Raw genomic sequence first — 18,360 nt, 5'->3', positions numbered from 1 at the left:
TTGTTTGATTTAAAAATGACACTTGTTTATTAGGAATTATTTTTAATGTGAACTACAAAAACAGAAAATGACAGCATGAATATGACTATTGTCATCACACTCTGTACGGGTGTGGTCTACCACATGGATGAATTCCATTGGGAGGTGATGGGGAATCAGGACACACAAGCACATTATTTTTTTGTACAATATAAAACAGCAATGGCCCCATCCATTTGATACACCAGATGGTAACCCATGCAACACCCTCCACTCATTGTCTATACATCAACATTTGGGCAGAGATCTTCAGCTGCCAAATCAGTCAATCTTTTATACAACACGGCGCAGAAAAGGGAAGAATGGGGAGGGAGGAGAATAGGCTGGTTTGGAGGTTGAGGGAAAAGACGTGTCAGTGTTTGCTCTTCTTTGATTTTTTGTGAGACCGGTGAGGTGACCTTGATTTGGAGCGAGACTTCTTAGCTGATTTCTTGGGCGTCCTGGAGCGCGACCTCCTGGATCTTTTGGGTGTGCGAGGTGAGGGAGACCTAGTTGGACAAACAATACGTTAGAATTAGATCTCAATGTTTCCACTCTACTAACCCCACTTAAATTAAAAGAAAATGGTGAAATGTAAGATTCCAAAACCTTGCTCTACAACAACTTGAGGGGAAGCCCTGGACAGGAAGTCTTACCTCTTGGAGGACTTTTTGTTGCTAGATCGCGGAGAGTCTTTATGCGAAGAACGGGAAGATGTGTCTTTGGAGTATGAGCGGTCGGAGCGTTCTGATCTTTCTGACCGCTCAGAACGGGGTGACGATGATCGGCCTCGTCTGCTGCTACTCCGCGTGGGGCTGGGTGACCCACTGTGACGCCGCTTCCTATCAACCGAAGGGGACAAATATCTCAGACAAAGTTTTACACTGCACTCTCCGAGGTACTAGACGTGCACTTTATGGATAAACCCGACAACCTACTGGCTGGTTATCTCACCTCTCTTTCCTGGTTGGTGTGTCCTCCTTTTCTTTTTCCTTCTTCAAGTCTTTCAACCGTGCCTCAGCCTTTTCCTTCTCTTTCTTCTCCCTTTCTTTTTCCCGTTCAAGTTTCTCCTTTTCTTTTTCCTACAGTAAAAAAGGAACCATGACCCCAATTTTGAATGACAACTTTTGTACTTTATATCATCCATTGTAAAGTCTGCAGAGCCCAACTCCATACCTTTTGTAGTAGTTTGTCCCTGTAGTGCTCCACTTGCTCCTGAAAACTCTGCCCAGGCTTCTTGGGCCTTTTCCCAGACTCCAGCTCATCCTGGAACTTCATGACTTTAACCTGGATGAACAATAAAAGGAAAGTGGTCAAAACAATGAATTTCATTTGCACACAAAACACAAATTGTGGTGTATGCTGGTACGTGTAGTATGGGGGTTTGTGATAGCTGTAAAGTACCTCTATCTCTCTGAGCTTGGTGCGTTTTTCCTCATTCATCTCAGACATCTTGGCCTTAATATCTGAGTCATCTCTGATGGGGTTGGAGTAGCTTTGATTATCTTCTGAGCGAGGGCTCCTGTCATCATAATCACTGTCCTCGTCATCCCTTCAGTTAGAAAAAGTTTATAAAAAAAGGTTAAAAGGGTGCACAGATCTATTTGCAGTACAGAACAGACCGTTATCCTCAAAAGACCGCACACACAGATACAACTCACTTTTTTGTTTCTTCTGGCTGCTCAAACATCTCCCATTTTGATGTTGTCACAGCTAAAAGGAGCAAACAAAACAGGTGACATCAAGATTTATGTACTGAAATTAAAATGTAGTAGTTTAAGGCCACATAAAAAGGTCTAACCTTGAGCTTCTAACTCTGACTCATCCACTGCTTCCCATTTGGAGGGTGCTACCTTGAACGTTGCCTCCTTGGACTGATCCACTATAAAAAAAAAGAAATAAGTAATTGAGTCACTCTACAAGAGCTGCATACAGATCATACAACATCAACAACCACATTTGTTCGTCTCTGGACCACTCACAAGGTATTCCATCTATGTCTTCTTCCATGGGCTTGATAGGAACCCCATCTAGGTCATCCAGGGGGGCTCCGTCAATTGGAGCTCCATCAATGGGCCCTGCGTCAATTGGCACCCCATCCACATCCTCCAGCGGAAGGCCATCTACATACTCCCCTATTGGAGCCCCATCGATGTCCTCTGCTGGCTCAGCCTGAGACAAAACCGGCACAAAGAAATTCTAGCTCTGATTTAGTAACTGCTAGGTTTTGAAAGCTATTAAGTTGTGACAATTTGGTCAAGTATTGTTACATAATTCACCTCCACAATGACGGGAACAGGTTCCTTCTCTGCAGAGATATTAACTAGACCAAGGAAGATGTTCTGCAGCTTGATAAGGAAGGGGTCTGGGTACACAGCCCAGTCCTCCCATGCCCGGAAACATGCCATAACCCTTTGCTGCCACAAAGAAACCAAGACAAGGACGGTGAGTGACATACTGTAGGTGACAAACTGCTTGTGTAAACTATTCATTGTTTTAGGTTTACTTAGCAAGAGTTGGACATTTGGTACCTTAAAGTTCTCACTCTGAAGGTGACCCTGTATCGCTTTGTATGTCGCGTTGAGGTCTGAGAAAATCTGGCAGAGCTTTGCCTCAAAACTGTTAAGAAGGTACAAGCATTAATGTGAATTTGAGACAGAAGTAGTGACTTGGGTATACCCATCTGAAATTGACAGTGATGTGTTATATAGTCCAAGATGGTAAATTACACAACTTACTATTTTCTGTAGTAAGACGCATTGGTTACTTTGGCAGAGGAGTTGTACAGCACATCAGAAACTAGATATAACCGTGCAATCTGAAAAGTAAAAGACAAAATATGAACTAATCTTTAAATTGTCCACAGAATTTGACATTCATGGAAGTTATTGGTCCTTTTTCAAGCAGACGTCAGCGCTGTTGTCTTGCCTTCTTGGGAAGAGGGGTCTTGAGGATGGAGAGAGACTCTGTGACACACTCCACAATCTCTTCAGCTGCTTCGGCGTGGCTGAGACAAAACAACATGGCTTCTGCTATGTCTCCCCTCCTGGGAGTCAAACCACGCAGCATCTCCTCTAGTTTGTCCCGCTCTCTGCACAGATGAAAGGCAATTAAACGTAAATCTATGGAACTGCAGGTTCACCAACAGCAGGGCATTTTAACCCAGTTTGATGAATCATGAGATGTTTTTAAGGAAATGGCCTTACTCTTCTTTCAGGCAGCCTTTCTTGGTGCCGTCCTCCTCTTCCTCCTCTTCCTCACCATCATCATAAGGACCATGGAGGTATGGATTAAGAGGAGGAGGACGCCACAAAGAGCCATTCTTAAACATCCTGAAGTCGTCTGTTCGCCATTTAGCTGGTGCTTCACCCTGAGCGAGTAATAATTTACAGTTATTGTTTTTCTTCAGTGCGGGCTGGATGCCACTGAAATTGTTTACTTGAACAATTTTTAATAAGAAGAAATTAAACCTGTAGTATGGAGTAGAGCTTCCATCGGTAGTATACATGTGCTGGGCTCTGGTTCTCAAATAGAAACCTAGAATTAGAAAAATCATAAACATAAAGTTAGGATCCATACGCTCATAAGAACTACTAACTACTGAAAGAATAAAAGTAAATGCATTACTAATGTGCAGCACTGACCTGTACATGGGGTTGTTGATTTCTCTGTTCATGATCATGGCTTCAAACATTGGGCCTTCACGCACCACAAACTCGATCATTCGGTGGATGAGAGAGAGCAAATTCCTACAAGAAAAACACAGTTAAAGCAAACGGATTCAGACTGGCCGGACCCTTGACCACTACAATAACCTTGTCTGTTCATTTAATTTATGCTTGGTGGTTTGACACTCAGAACAGTTGTCTCTTAACAGACACGATGAATGTTTAACAAATGTTACAGGGCGGAACTGCAGTTGTCACGCCCAGTAGGCTGTAACTGAGTAGTGCGCTGCCATGGTAATACTTGCTATAAAAAGGTACCCGACAGAAGATGTCACCTAAATGACTCAGCCAAAGATATACAATAACATATTTATTACGCATCAACTGAGAAGGACGATGTGAGACATAACTGTGAGAGAGTGGCATGTGACCAGGCATAAATTAAATGTAACTGACTATACCTCTCAGCCAATGTACAACATCAATGCATAAATGCTGCCAAAAATCAAAACTTAAAATGACAACTGATGAAGTAACAGTAAAACGTTCATTAATTAAGAATTAATTTTTAAGAAAGACTAACAATTCAGATAACAGTAGAATTTATTTTAAATTGTGCGTAAATTGTTATAAGTTCATGCCTGTGTCCTTTTAGGCTGCAGAGCAACAGGTTTTAATTACATTGCACTGCCTGGATCCTTTCTTTGAAATCTTCCTAGATTCAAACTTCACAAAAGCGAAGCTGAAGAACTTGGGAAAGTAGGAGCGAGACATTGACAAGACACTGCATTAACTGAACACTGTCAATACAGTGCCTTTCAATTCCCACTCTTCTCCTGACCAATGTGAAGTGAGGAAGAACCAAAGCAGTATAGGATTGTTGACCTAAATTGACTAAACATGTTATCTACTGGTAGAGTTGGTAATGACTGAATACAGTGCAAATGGGATCACCAAAGTTCTTCTGTGACAATTTTGGGGAGATACATGGTGCAGGCTGCATACAATTAGCCTAAAGTGGCCAAAAAGACAAAGGATGTCTTTCATTTGACAACACAGATCACATTTACTTGTATTGGAGCCGATCGTACCAATGGCGGGGTAAAATTCAGTATACTTTCCCAATCCATCCCATGAGGCTTTTCAGGTCCCTCGCTGCTGCAGACAGTTCAACTTGTGCTGCTCACCAAGGCCAATGTCAAAGGTCATATATAGACTAATACTGGCAGGTTTGGATTTGTTGGCAGGGGCCAGATTTACTGAGCTCCCAGTAGTGACAGAGGCCAAGGGGGTAGACGGTCTGAGTGAGCAATGGTCAGAGAACAGGATTTCACAACTACAGATCTAGAATCAGCAGACTGTGTATGTGGAGTAACATGTCACTGAAGTTGGAAAAAAAAAAACAACACAATTAAATGTTGATGTATGGAGTGGAACTGTGATGGAGTAAAGTCATGATGTTTGGCTCCAAACAGCACATTATATAAGCACTATAATGATGTTTTTGCTACATATTTCTAAAAAGGAAAAATGAGTGATGGTGGAGTGTGAAAGAGCAAGGTACAAAACAAACTCGTCAAGTCAGTATTATTCTATCTACTAATGATGACATTGTACAATAGCCTCAACCATTGCTCACCCGTACTGACCAGCCCCCTGTAGCATGCAGTGATCAACTGATCAAACTTTTAGCTTCATTATGGGATGTTTTTTTCTAAGTTTGTACACCAATTTAAAAAAAGAAAAACATGTACCTTTCTGTTGGGATAACCACTTTGACTATGGCTTGCGACAGAGTCTGTATATGAAGTCACATCAGATAATAAACATAGAATGTGAGTATTGTTAAAAGGCAACAGGTGAAAAATATAAAAAATGCATTTAAAAGTGCAAAGACAACAACTTTCCTTTACTGCTGTCAGTTTTACTAAAGGCCAAACACCCCTGACACTGTATTCATTAACCATAAACACCTCTCTGTAACACTGAGCATTTTCCACACGCTAACATTTCATTATACCGACACTTACATACAGTGCAAAACTAGTTTAATTCAGTCAATAAGACAATAGCTATAACTTACAGAAACTTGGATTAAAACCTGTACTGACTGCTCATTATAAAGGCTAACATCTCACCAGCTGCATTAACAAAACACTGCCATTAACCCATGACAAAATCCTAGGCTGACATGCTGAGTTACCTTCTCAAACTCCTCCTTGTTTTTAGGTGGAGGAAGCAGGGGAGCATTGGGGTTCTTTAGCCTCTCCCGGGGCTGTGCGTTGAAGGGTAGGCCGGAGGGAGGCGGTGGGAGTGTGTGCTCCATCATGGAAGGAGGGATGTAGATGGGGTGGGGTGGAATGGGCACACCTTTGCCCCATCCTAATTTCATCTCAAAGTTCATAATCATCTTTCCTATAATTGGAGCAAAAAAATACATGTTTACAATGACTGGAAAGAACACAAGTATGTAATTGATTTATTTAATAGAAAGAAATACAACTTTGTACCATTTAGGTTCTTGAGCGCTCGCTCAGCATCCCTCCTGTTCATGAAAGCCACAAAGCCACAGTTCCTCTCCCGAGCCCTCTCCTCATCTGTCCTCGGCCACATGATCTTCACACTGGCCAGCGGGCCATAGCGACCAAACTCTTGACACAGCATCTCCTCATTCATCTATCGAATAACAAAAACAGAAATGGGGAAAATTGTTAAATTATTCTTAAATGTAGATTAGGTACATATCTGCACTAAATAAGCACTTGATATTAAGAGCATAAGCATGCACTGTTATGGCCTTGCCCTATGTTATTTTCAACCCATAGCAAAGCGACACACTCAAATCAAGCCCTCCTGTTCCACTTCAGAAATGTTTGAACACAAATTCACCTGTGGGTTGATGTTTCCGAGATACAAGTTAGTAGTGGATGGGTCTCCAACATCATGGGAACCTGGCGCACAGTCATCCAAAACTGCAGAGACAGAAAAGAGAGAAGAATTTCCTACTGCTGACTGACAGGACAACCTATTTTCTGAGCAAGTTGAGGATATTCACAGCCACTATATTAAGTCAAAATTACCACTGGACGGACGGTTTCTTCTTGAAGAACCATCCGCTAAAAGAAGCAGAAAAGCAGTGTAAATTTTGTTTCAGGGGAAAAGTGGACAATGGGTGTTGGGGGAGGGAGGGGGGTGGAGTAAGGCGTGCAGGACAGGGCCATTTCAGGCCAAGTTAGTACATGGAACACAGTCATGCCACTTGAAGACACTCACATGAACGTCTTCCGTCCGTGCCCGCGAGAGGTTCGAAACGACTAACACGTCCTTTCATCTTGTGTCTTTCATCCCTTTCCTCCTGTATTCTGCACAAAACAGCATTTAGTACAATTAAGTTCAACCTATGTTCAAAGTAGAACGGGTTTTGTATTTTCACACCGTAACACCAGAGAACTGCTGGTTTTCAGAATCCTAAACAACTAAAATGTTTAACAGATTCATGTGTTGAAACTTACTGTTTAAGTTCTTCTTTAAAGAGCTCCAAGTTGCTCTTCTTCTTTTCCTTTTCAGTAGTTTTCTTCAAAGACTAGAATACAGATGTGGAAACATTATCAGCACAGTAAAAACAAAGCATTACTTACTACAGCAGTAACAAGAGACACGACTTGTTCACTGTCATTGTACTTACATGTCTTTTGTCTATCGCTAAAAACTGAGGTGGGGTTTCCAAAGGCAAGAAGCTTTTTGTTTGGGTCTCAAAACGTGACTTGGGCTTGTACAACTTCCCTTTCTTCTCATCAGCAGCTGCCTCTTCTGAAAGGAGAACAAGTGTGTTAGGGCATTAGAATGTAACTTTATTAAATGATGGATGGAGGATGTTGTGAACTGTGGTTGTGCCCGAACGCATCGTGCAATCCGTGTGAGAAACCCATGATAAAATAGAGAGATGTTGTACCTTTAGTTGCATTTGCAATACCACCACGGACAAAGGCCTTGACTTTGCCCTCTCCTCCTCCTTCAAAAGCAGCAAGAAACTCCTCGTAGATCTCTGCTGCTGCTCGCTCATCCTCCTGAACAAAGAATCCAGTGTGAGAGTGAATAAACACATAAATTAGGTTACAGAGAAGCATCTTAATAAAATGTGCACGGACGAGATCAAAGAGGAAGCCAATACTTACTTTTTTCTTAATTTCATCTTGTTCCTTCTTGCTTAGGGTCCTCTTTGCAACTGCCATTTTGCCAATGCTGAAAGACTTCAGTTTGCTCTCAAGCAGCGCCTGTCGATGTAAACAAAGCATGGTTGGTTTTCCCACAGGTTATACATCACGGTCGCATAATGTAACGCTAAATCTGGGCGCATATAACACAGTCAGGGCCATCACACAGATAACTACTGCCCCGGGGTAGTGTTAATTATTACTAAAACGATTTCTTAAGCGTGACAGCTCATGTTGACAGCTAAGTTCAGCGAGGGTTTATTACCGTAACACCACGCAACTCACACTACACTATAAAGCGTCCACTCGTCGTTAGAGACCCTTGGCCAAACCTTTGCTCGTCGTTCTGTAAGTTGCATTTACTGCATGTGTTGTTCTTAGCTGCAGAAAGCCCCAAGGAAGTAGCTACCGTAAGCTACAACAGAGCAAGAGGCCTAACAAGCTGCTGCAGCGCCGCCGACTGAATGCATTAAGCGCCCAATGACTAACACGGAGCTCACGGCTGTCACTAATATCTAACGTGCAATTTCTGAATTCAAACACAAATCGCCTGGTCTGAAGACTTGTTGTGTCGGTGTCGGATGCCTAGCTGGGAGAAGAAAAAAAAAAACACTCCTTTCTGGCTCACTATTCCTGCTTGTGGTAGCTACATCGTTAGCTTAGCTTAGCTGAATTAGCCAGTGTGGCCGGAGAGCCGATGGTAAGTGAGGTAGCTCACTCCGTTGCGCACACTCTTAACTCTTGTCTCTCGCAGGCTACAAACATACAATACTCACTGCTGCTCAGGCGTACTGTTATTTACATTGTTTTCACCACAACGGGTGAGACCTAGCTAATGCAAGAAGAAACGGTACATTCACCTTAGCGCTAGCTTTTTGAGAGCCACCAGGCGTACGGTCCGCCATCTTTTGTGGAACTAAATAAAGTCGATCATCGATCAGAAGATAGCGGCAAATGTGCAGGCGACACAGTCAAACGCCGAGTCAACGATGGCTGAACTTGTTTTTATCGTTTTTCTCTGCCACAGCTGTGTGTTTATCATCCACAGTGTATATGAGGTGTTTGTAGTGCAAATGGACTGGAGCCGTGTTTAAAAGTTATAAAAAAAAATAATAATAATTTTGAGAGAAGATCTCGTTTTATATGTTAAATTAAAACATCTTTATTCTTTAAGTAGTAATGTCACATAAATTATACATGTGTACCTTCGCGTTGACCTACAGTACATACGTAGGTAGCCTAATGTAAAGTCTTAATATGTATCCAGTCGTATAAGTAAAATACGATATATATGAGCTATAATAGTTACTAAGTAAATACCGTATTTACTCCAGCAGGTGGTGCTCTCGCTCTCTATCGCTCTCATTCTTTCTCTGTTAGTAGTCAATCTTACCTGTTCCTCATATACAGCAATATAAATACATATTTGTAATGATATCTCAGCTGCTGTAAAAATCTACACCCCTGTTACAGAGTGTCTTCTTTCACTCCACATCTGGATAGCACAGCCTGCAGCATAGCCTACACACCACACTGCAGACACTGAGTGGGATCATAAATGTCTCTGCCATATGCACATGGTCCATATAATTGAAATACCAAACCATTCATCTATGTTTAATGGTTCAAGTTTATTCATGCCTCCTTTTTTTCAAGGTTTTCCAGGCCAGGTGAAACTAATGCGATCATTAATCGAGGTTTTTTTGGGGGGGGGGGCAGCAGCCTTGCTCCGTCCCTCCTACCACGCAGAACAAACGCTATATTCATCTGCTCCAGCTTGCAGTTACTGAAACTGCCCCGCAGGAACTCCTGGGTACTTTTCCCCACCGCTCCAGCTGCTGAACACAATGCCATTCATGCCACGGGGCGAAAACAGGCGAAGCGCCCGCTCCGTTAACCCAACAATGTGGAGAACATGCAGTATTTTTGGCGCATGGAGTCTACTGTTCTTGACAGAGGTCTGTGCGCAGTCTCAGCAGAGGTACACATTTATTTACATGTTGTTGTTTTTTTCAATTAATTGTGAAAGCTTTATGAGTGAGCAAGGTGTCAAGGATCTCATGTAGCCTCAGTGGACTGGAGTTTATTCAGAGGGGTATTCTGCAGTCTGGGCTGCCTCCAGTCAGGACCTATGGCGCATTAAATGAAAATCTTGTGTTAAATCAACTGCAGGCTGTCGTTAACGTGTATACATGTTGTGCTGTTTTAACACATCATCATTTAGACCAACCTTCACATGCGGCGGAAACATAACAGGGGATTCTGGAGTAATCGGGAGCCAGGGTTACCCAGGAGTTTACCCTCCTAATACCAAATGTGTATGGAGGATCACAGTGAGTCCCGTTTTATATTCCCATATTTTGCTTTTTCTACCATAGCCAAGAATAATGATGATGATACAACTGATAGGTAAACTGTTCATCAAGGAGCTGCACAATAAAGTAATATGATACAATTTCGCTTTCCTCTAAAAAAATACTTTAACTAACCACAGCCGGCTCAAGGCTTTTGCTCTATTACATTACTGTACATTCAAGCAGTCAAGCTGATAGTATGTCTGGATCAAAGTGCTTTTAGCCTGCTGTACATGAGTCAGGCTTACTGTGAGGAAATGTGCAGTCACATGTGGAAACCTTTGTTTTACTGGACATCAGTGAAGTAACAAGCCAGTATCCATGGGAGTTGTTACATTTTATTGCTCTAAGTAATAATGATAATTACATGAAATTGACCCTTAATTCCCACCCAGGTCCCCGAGGGAAAGGTGGTGGTCCTGTCATTCCGCTTTATTGACTTGGAGAGCGACAACCTGTGCCGCTATGACTATGTGGATGTTTACAGTGGCCATGTCAATGGGCAGAGACTTGGTCGCTTTTGTGGGACGTTCAAGCCGGGAGCCCTGGTTTCCACGGGCAACAAGATGCTCATGCAAATGGTATCTGATGCCAACACCGCTGGGAGTGGCTTTCTGGCTGTTTTCTCTGCTGCCCACCCACACGAGAGAGGTAGGCAAACATGGGAAGAAGAATAGTTTTGGCATGCTTACTGTTCCTGTCCTACACATAGGTGCCAAGGTTGGAAAGGTAGCAGCTGTGTAGAGAATATGTTGCCACTACCCGAGCATGTAATACAGAGCCACATGGGACGGTGTCTCAGCCATGACTTCACCCCATAAAGGAATCTGATAACTAATCTGGGAGTGTGTCTGCTAGAGGGTCAGTCTTTTAACAAGGTTGTTTAACACGAGTCGCTTCTGTGAGGTCATTGCATGGTAGCTCAATGCCCAGACACAGAGAAACATTTCACCTCCTTAAGTAGAGTTCAGTTTTTGCATAATACTGTGAATTACTTTTTGAGCATGCAGAGTTTTTCTACCGTTCAGTAAAAACCAGTGACCTTTTGGGGGGGGGGGTTAATTTGTCCAAGACAAGGCTATGGGTTTAAGGTTTCCAGCATGTGGACCTAAAGGGAGGGATATCTTAACACTTCTTACAGTACGATGTGGAATTTCTCACTGACGTTTTTTGGAGCACTTCAGTAGAAGGCACAGGTCAGAAGTATCACTTAGAGTTGAATGAGCCTCTTCCTCTCTGCAGGGTTGCAAAGTATCGTGTACTGTTTTGGTGGAATTTTAATGGCTAGTTCTCTGTACCCAAAGAGCTGACAGCTGTGATGGACAATGGCTATTAAGCAGCCTGCCTGGCTTTTACACAATGGATGGAAGCAGACTGTCTCTAAGCGTTGTCAAAACAGAACAGCATTTGTTAAGTGTCTATTTTTGTCACTTACTGAACTGTATTTCTTCTTTTGTTGGAAAGGAAAACATCAGTATAAGTGTATGTAAAAAGGAAACACGTCTTCAAGTGACTCAGCTCTTTGACAGTCTGAACAGCATTGAACTGATGTTTCTCAGATGCCTGACAGAAGCATGTTGCCTTTTTTAAACTGTTCACTGCACACGACTAATGAATGACTTTTAGGATGCATGTAATGACAAAGAAGGCAATGAGAGCACCTATTACAGTAGACAAGTGGTTAATTGCAGGATCATATAATGTACACACCATCAAAGCATTTATGAATACAATCTGGATCCTTTCCTTTAAAGAACAGGAATGATATTTTGCAGATTAATCCTGAGGCCTATACAAGATATAACTAAGTCATTACTCCACAGGGGACCAGTACTGTGGAGGCAGATTGGACAAACCCTCAGGGTCTTTCAAAACACCCAACTGGCCTGAGAAGGACTACCCAGCTGGTGTCACCTGCTCCTGGCACATAGTGGCACCAAAGAACCAGGTCAGAATGTTCAAAATGAATGAATCTGAAATAAAAGGATGTGTTATATATAAAGTTATGATAGGAACTGACTCTAGGAGGCCTATCGAACCACTAACCTGTTAATATGACATAGACGCAAAAATCATCCATGTGTCCACAATCGATTGTTGATGCTCCATGCTAACACTGAATAGTGCCAAGGTGTGATGTATTACAGTATCAGTGGTTCAATAAATGAACCTCATCGTAAATAAAGCATACAACATGTGGAACAAGTTACCTCATACGAAAAAAGTTTTATTTATAGGTCTTGTTAGTTGTGTAAGTTGTATAAGTTGTATAAAACCTAACCTCCAGAGGGAGCTGTGCAAAGTTTCATTAATTGCTTTGAGTGATGTCTTAAGTCGGTTGGGTCTTAGTTGGAAAATAAAAAAACAGCAGTCTCTCTTCTTCTTTGTTAGCAGCTCGAGGCCACATTAGCCTCTACTAGCAAAACAACCCCAAATCTCCAATCAAACAGTCAGTGGTCAAGTTGTATTGTGGGTGATGTAGGTTTGTGACAAAGAAGAAGAATGCATAAAATAAAAAAGATGCTGCTTTATTTATTCATTTTGATCCTTTTTCTTTTAAACTGATCCTGAATCTAACATTATTATAGAGTGTAATGCTAAATGGTCAGAGTACTCTTAAGTACGGCTCAATGTGTAATGGGTGTGGAACAAAAGTAAATCATCCCACAAATGACAGACCCTTTAATCAAACGGCATACCCTGATAGCCTGATTACAGGCTCTTGCTTGATGAAAGAAGATTTTCTTTGTGATTTTTCTCCTGCTGCAGATTATTGAAGTCAAGTTTGAGAAGTTTGATGTTGAAAGAGATAACTACTGCCGCTACGACCACGTCTCCATTTTCAACGGGGCAGAAATCAACGACGCCAAGAGGATTGGCAAATACTGTGGAGACAGCCCCCCAGCGTAGGTGATTCTGTCATGAACATTTTTATTTTCATTAAAAGACCCATCCAAGGAATTCCTCTCAGTTTACACTCTTGTCTGGGTTCCTTTGCAGGCCTGTGTTCTCAGAGGGGAACCAGCTCCTAATCCAGTTCCTGTCAGATCTCAGTCTGACCGCAGATGGCTTCATTGGACACTACAAGTTCCGACCAAAGAAATTCCCCACCACCACGATACCACCCACCACTACAACACAGCCAGTCACCACCAGGCCCATACGTAGGTAGCAACTTTTATCCAATAAAAACCTCCAGAAGACTTTTAACATCTGTATTTGTTGATGTAGCTATGAGAAACGCTGGCTTTTTACTACTGGATTCTCTCGCTAACATGTGGGGTTGATCTTTTACTTAAAACGTAAGAGGGATCTGGACTCGACTTCTGATAGCAGATCTTGGCACAAAAAGAACTACGCGAAGTTAACTCCTTCAAGAGTCAAATGTACACTGCTTATGGTTAAGAATTCTACTTTACAGTGCTTGTGTATAAGTATCTAACGTAATAACTAATTATTTGTTTCCATAAAATGGGTAAAAGTGGCCAGATCAAACTAAACAGTGGATATGGAACATACAGTACTGGAGACTGTAGGTCCTATTAAAGCTGCAGCCAAGAGCAGCACATGTTTAACAAAGCATGTGCTAGAAGTGTCTCTTATGCTGACATTTCTCTTGTGTAACTGTACACAACACAGTTCATATACAGTGTGGGCATGTGTCAGGATCCACAATCACAGCTCATTTTCATTCCAAAACTCACATTCCCACACACTGTTGTTTTTTCCCTTAGTCAGGCCAGGTTATTTTGGCACCTCCCTGCCACGATGTCATACTGTGACAACGCTTTCTGGTTGGCTTATCTTTCCTGACTTTTCCCTCTCCAGTAAGAATAATATTGAGACAGTCACCTTGTATTTTCTTGGTTCTTTCCTTTATGGACTCTTTACCATCTCTAACACTAAAAACAGATGTTCACTTGTCACATTACGTTGCTATTTTACACACGGTCTCATATTCTCTCTGAGGCTGACAGCCATTCATTTTCGAGTCTTGTGTTACTGAGAATATTCGGTAAATAAACCACGGTAGAAACAGATGCAACCATAACTTACATACTTGCATCAGTGACAGGCAAAATTACAGATATTGAATTTTCTTTTGTGTGGGTGTGTGTGTGTGTGTCTGCAGCTCTGAAGTACTCTGTAGCCCTGTGCCAGCAGAAATGTAAAAGAAGAGGAACACTTGAGAGCAATTACTGCTCCAGCAATTTCGGTAAGAACATCAGTGCTTATTACTATTTATTTAAACCACATAAGCTCCAGTCACTAATATGTTCCAGCTTTGCCTACTGTTATATACATACTAATCCTAAAAGGTCCAAAGCTACACAGTACAGATTCTTTGAAGAGTTACGTCAGCGCAGCCCACATTAGCATCAGTAGCCAAATCCCCCCGAACAAACAGTTTACAGTCCTGATCATGTCACTATCTTTGCTCCTCTGATTTCTCACTGCTTATCTCAAAGACTTCCCTGACAGCCTGTCAGGAAGTGAAGGAGCGTATACAGTAGGACACAGTTACCTCAAGTTTAAACACAAACACTCTCTGACTGTGGGCAAACTGTTGATAAATGAAGGTGTTGATTTAGGGCTCGGCCTCCGTTTGCTACCCTCCCGCTACTCTGATGTTTTCCTCTCAGAGATGTTTACCACATGTGTTAGATTGGCATTTCAAAGAGTTCACTTGGATTTGCATCAGGAAAACGAGGAAAGGCAAGCGATGTGGTGGTGCATGTGGAAAAAGTCGTCCGTGTGATGTGGTGGCGGGGTCGGCACACAATATGTTACACCACATTTTGATGAAGTGGCGAGACAGTGGACTGAAAATAGTTTGTATAATCAACACTTAAAGTCACAGCAGTTGGTATTGTTTAATCTAATCATGTGATATATGCTCTTTGGATTGTCAAAAGCAGTTCACTGGTTTATGTTACAGTAGCACCAGATACAATAACATTACTGAAACAGGCCGTCTTCTGGCTGTTCTCATCCCCGTCAGGAAATGAAACAGGCAGTACGTGAAGTCCAGACATATTGGTACCATCAGTGTAAAGAATCCTGTTCATGTTGAATGAGACGTGATTTCCTCTCGCGCTACTGGCTCCACTATCACTCAGCTGTCACTGCTAAATGTCAGGTCTCTTCCATGTCCAAACAACAAAGCTGTATTTTTTTGTGCTTTTGGAAACCTGGTCAGACTAAACAGGAAATGACTGAAAACTTCACCCAGCAGATTTGTCGCATTTTGTAGCAAAATCAGAAAACACAACAACAGAAAAACAGGGACTGTGGGATACAGAAGGTGGCAATTCTGGATTCTGGTAAATTAACCTGTAAGAGGAGTTTTACATTTCTAATCTCCGGTCTTACTTGATTTGTTACCAGTGTCCAAAGCACAAAAATATTTGAATTGCACTTAGTTGTTCTCTATATTAGATTGTATTGTATATAATATTGAGTTGACCTCTGCCCTGCTGACTCACATGCAAACAAAATTACAGTAAATTATATCCTTGAGTTTTTTTTAGAAAGAACAATTAGCTCATGAATAGGAGAGGAAGCCATAAAAAGGTCAAAAGGGGAGTGTTGAAAGCCTGAAAGGAACCATTGAGAAGCTATGCTGTTAATTTACCATGACAGGCTGCACAAGAACAGAGTATGAACTAAGTAGTGTGCACACACTGTTCACATTTCTCTTTATTGATGATGACAATAAAAAAGCAGATTCCCTTCACTACAGCTGTTTTTATGTTATCCCCCACTGTAAATTCCAGGCTCCCTTTTCTTTGATGTTGATGTTAACATTGTCTGTAAATACTTTTTTTATTAATCCTACATTTCTAAATCCAAACCAGGCATCTGCAGGCATTCTTGGACCCCTTAGGATGAATCCTACTGACTTTGTTGACTCCAGGGCTTTTTCTCTAGAGTCACCAGCGTGATGAAACTAAGAAAAGTCAACTTCTCAGAAAAAAATAGATACATAAATCTAAAAGCATGTTCAAATTAGAAGTATTTCATTATCTTGAAATATTGAAAGATGTAGCAGTACAAATGTATCCTCTTTATCATTTAATAGATCCATACATTTCACAAAAACAGTAATTAGTGCTAATTAGCAAACGTTAGCATGCTTACACACTAAACTAAGATGGTGATCATGATAAATATTTTACGCATCAGCATGTTCATTGTGAGCAATGCTGATGTTAGCATTTAGCTCAAGGTGTGTACAGGCACTGTTAACTTTAATTATTATAACTCTAATTATAGGGAGGGGAACATACAGTACATTTCCCCTTCAGTACTTTTGTATGATTTATTTTATTTTTCATTACTAATGTGTATGTGTGTGTCTATGACAGTGATAACCGGGACTGTCATTACTGCGGTGATGAGAGGAGGAAGTATGTATGCCACTGTTTCTATCATCAACGTGTATAAAGAAGGCAGTCTGGCCATCCAGCAGGCAGGAAAGACCATGAGCACCAAGATCATTATCCTGTGCAAGAAGTGTCCATTTATCAGAAGAGGTGAGTTCACTGGTGAAATTAAATTGACTATTTTTGTTTGATGTATGAATTCACTGTGACAGAAAAAAAAGATCATTATCTTAATGATGACACAGTACGCAGTTCCTGGTTGACTGTTTTCAATAACCTATGGCTCTGAGTTTGCCTCCTTTTGCTGTGCCGTAGCGCTCAGTCGATAGAGCGCCCCCCTGAGTGTGAGGTGAGCGGCAGAACTCACTGTCCAAACAGTCAATGAAACATTAAATATGTTTATATGTATGCATATAAACATATGGTACAGACCTGCCCGTGTGGAGATTCTGATATTTGGCCTCCCTGAATGTCTCTGCCGTTCCGCCACTGCATTCAGGTTTTTTGTGTGTGACCTTACCAGGTTTGAACTACATCTTCATGGGCCACGTGGATGAGGACGGTCGGGGGAAAATCGCCCCTCACCACTTTGTTATGGCGTTTAAGACAAAGAACCAGAAAGGACTCAACGTTCTGAAAAACAAGCGGTGCTGATCTCCCGTAGCTCTGAGGATCTCCACTGGACTGGAGGTGTGCCAGAGGCTCAGCTCTGGATGGAAATAATTAAACAATAACAAAACTGAATCTGGATGCAGAAATGCCAGTGCAAAACATAAAATCTACATGATTCATTCAATTAGGGGGAAACGCAGATTTTTGTAAATTAATTTTGCTGTGGATTGCATGATTTTTGGAGTAAACAAAAAGACATTAAGTACTTCTACTCTGTCTTCTATTAAAAGACCAGTCGCTTAATCTGTTTGGCAACCTCATATTAATCAGCAACAAAATGAGTTGAAATTTCCATCCCTATTCTCAGCACATTCTCACTCCGCTAAGTCACATTCCTGTCATGCCCCTAGCAGGGAATTAAACTGTAGCCAGTAACGGGAGCCCAGAATATGGAGTATATTAATTCAGAGAGACATTCATAAGACAAACATTCATCAGATTGTTTAAAATTTTCAGTGTGCACATCTGTTCTGATGTCTTTTGATTGCACTGTTAATGTCAAATTTTTCCATATTCTACTTTTCAGTAGTTTCCCTTTTAGACAGTGGGTGCAATGTGAATAAACAGTGGGATTTATTATTTAGTATGCATTAAACAAATATATCTGTCTGGCAGAAAAGTCTTAAATTTCACAAGCCTGATTATTATCCATAGGGGATTTGTCACAGCTGATTGTTGTAGTTTTAATCATGTGTTAACAACTTGCAGTTCATTTTCTGTGTTCAGTTTCAATGGGCAGGATTAGGACGTATTTAAGTCTTAATAAAAAGTGCAATATTTAATATATACACAATTCTTTTTTTAAATAGATTTGTATGCTGGTTTTATGTGAAACAAATGAGGACCTACGTAGCTAAAGCTCTTTTCTTCAGTTTGCCTACAGATGCAAAGCACAATCATCAGCATACATCATTTACCTACATTGTTTTTAAAGGCAAATGTATGAAATGAAAAATATTTTCATATGAAAAAGTCTGTGAATATTATTTATATTTTATTGTTTTAATTTGCCCAAATAAAACTCCTTTAAGATTTAACTTTTGTTTGT

The 18,360-nt window shown here is 41.3% G+C and overlaps 2 protein-coding genes across 5 annotated transcripts; one reads left to right on the top strand and one right to left on the bottom strand.

The window, feature by feature from the left end:
* Nucleotides 1–3: 3 nt before the first annotated feature.
* Nucleotides 4–8,839, bottom strand: u2surp (U2 snRNP-associated SURP domain containing). 4 transcript variants are annotated; one of them, XM_035654311.1, is made up of 26 exons: nt 8,761–8,839; nt 7,862–7,960; nt 7,639–7,753; nt 7,372–7,496; nt 7,199–7,269; nt 6,960–7,048; nt 6,767–6,802; nt 6,576–6,658; nt 6,197–6,362; nt 5,890–6,101; nt 5,441–5,484; nt 3,663–3,767; nt 3,489–3,555; nt 3,225–3,388; nt 2,947–3,109; nt 2,757–2,836; nt 2,550–2,637; nt 2,298–2,435; nt 2,001–2,217; nt 1,820–1,900; nt 1,680–1,731; nt 1,423–1,570; nt 1,195–1,305; nt 973–1,100; nt 675–860; nt 4–527 (listed from the first exon to the last, which is right to left on the bottom strand). In XM_035654311.1, the coding sequence occupies exons 1-26, from the start codon at nt 8,803–8,805 to the stop codon at nt 392–394; spliced, it is 2,949 nt and encodes a 982-aa protein (XP_035510204.1). In that variant the 5' UTR covers nt 8,806–8,839; the 3' UTR covers nt 4–391. The 4 variants fall into 4 exon arrangements, with proteins under 4 accessions (XP_035510204.1, XP_035510212.1, XP_035510219.1 ...); XM_035654319.1 differs by having other exon boundaries at nt 2,001–2,190; XM_035654326.1 differs by lacking the exon at nt 6,767–6,802.
* Nucleotides 8,840–9,584: 745 nt separating this feature from the next.
* pcolce2b (procollagen C-endopeptidase enhancer 2b) lies at nt 9,585–18,310 on the top strand. Its single transcript, XM_035653363.1, has 9 exons — nt 9,585–9,881; nt 10,125–10,233; nt 10,650–10,905; nt 12,078–12,202; nt 13,024–13,160; nt 13,255–13,418; nt 14,387–14,470; nt 16,623–16,790; nt 17,164–18,310. Exons 1-9 carry the CDS (start codon nt 9,748–9,750, stop codon nt 17,292–17,294), a joined length of 1,308 nt encoding a protein of 435 aa, XP_035509256.1. The 5' UTR covers nt 9,585–9,747; the 3' UTR covers nt 17,295–18,310.
* Nucleotides 18,311–18,360: the final 50 nt, after the last annotated feature.

This window comes from Morone saxatilis, unplaced genomic scaffold (genome assembly GCF_004916995.1).
Source record: "Morone saxatilis isolate NCDOM2014 unplaced genomic scaffold, NCSU_SB_2.0 Contig0, whole genome shotgun sequence".
Taxonomy (NCBI): Eukaryota; Metazoa; Chordata; class Actinopteri; family Moronidae; genus Morone; species Morone saxatilis.
The sequence above is the reverse complement of the archived record's forward strand: the minus strand, read 5'-3'. Positions and strand labels throughout refer to the sequence as shown.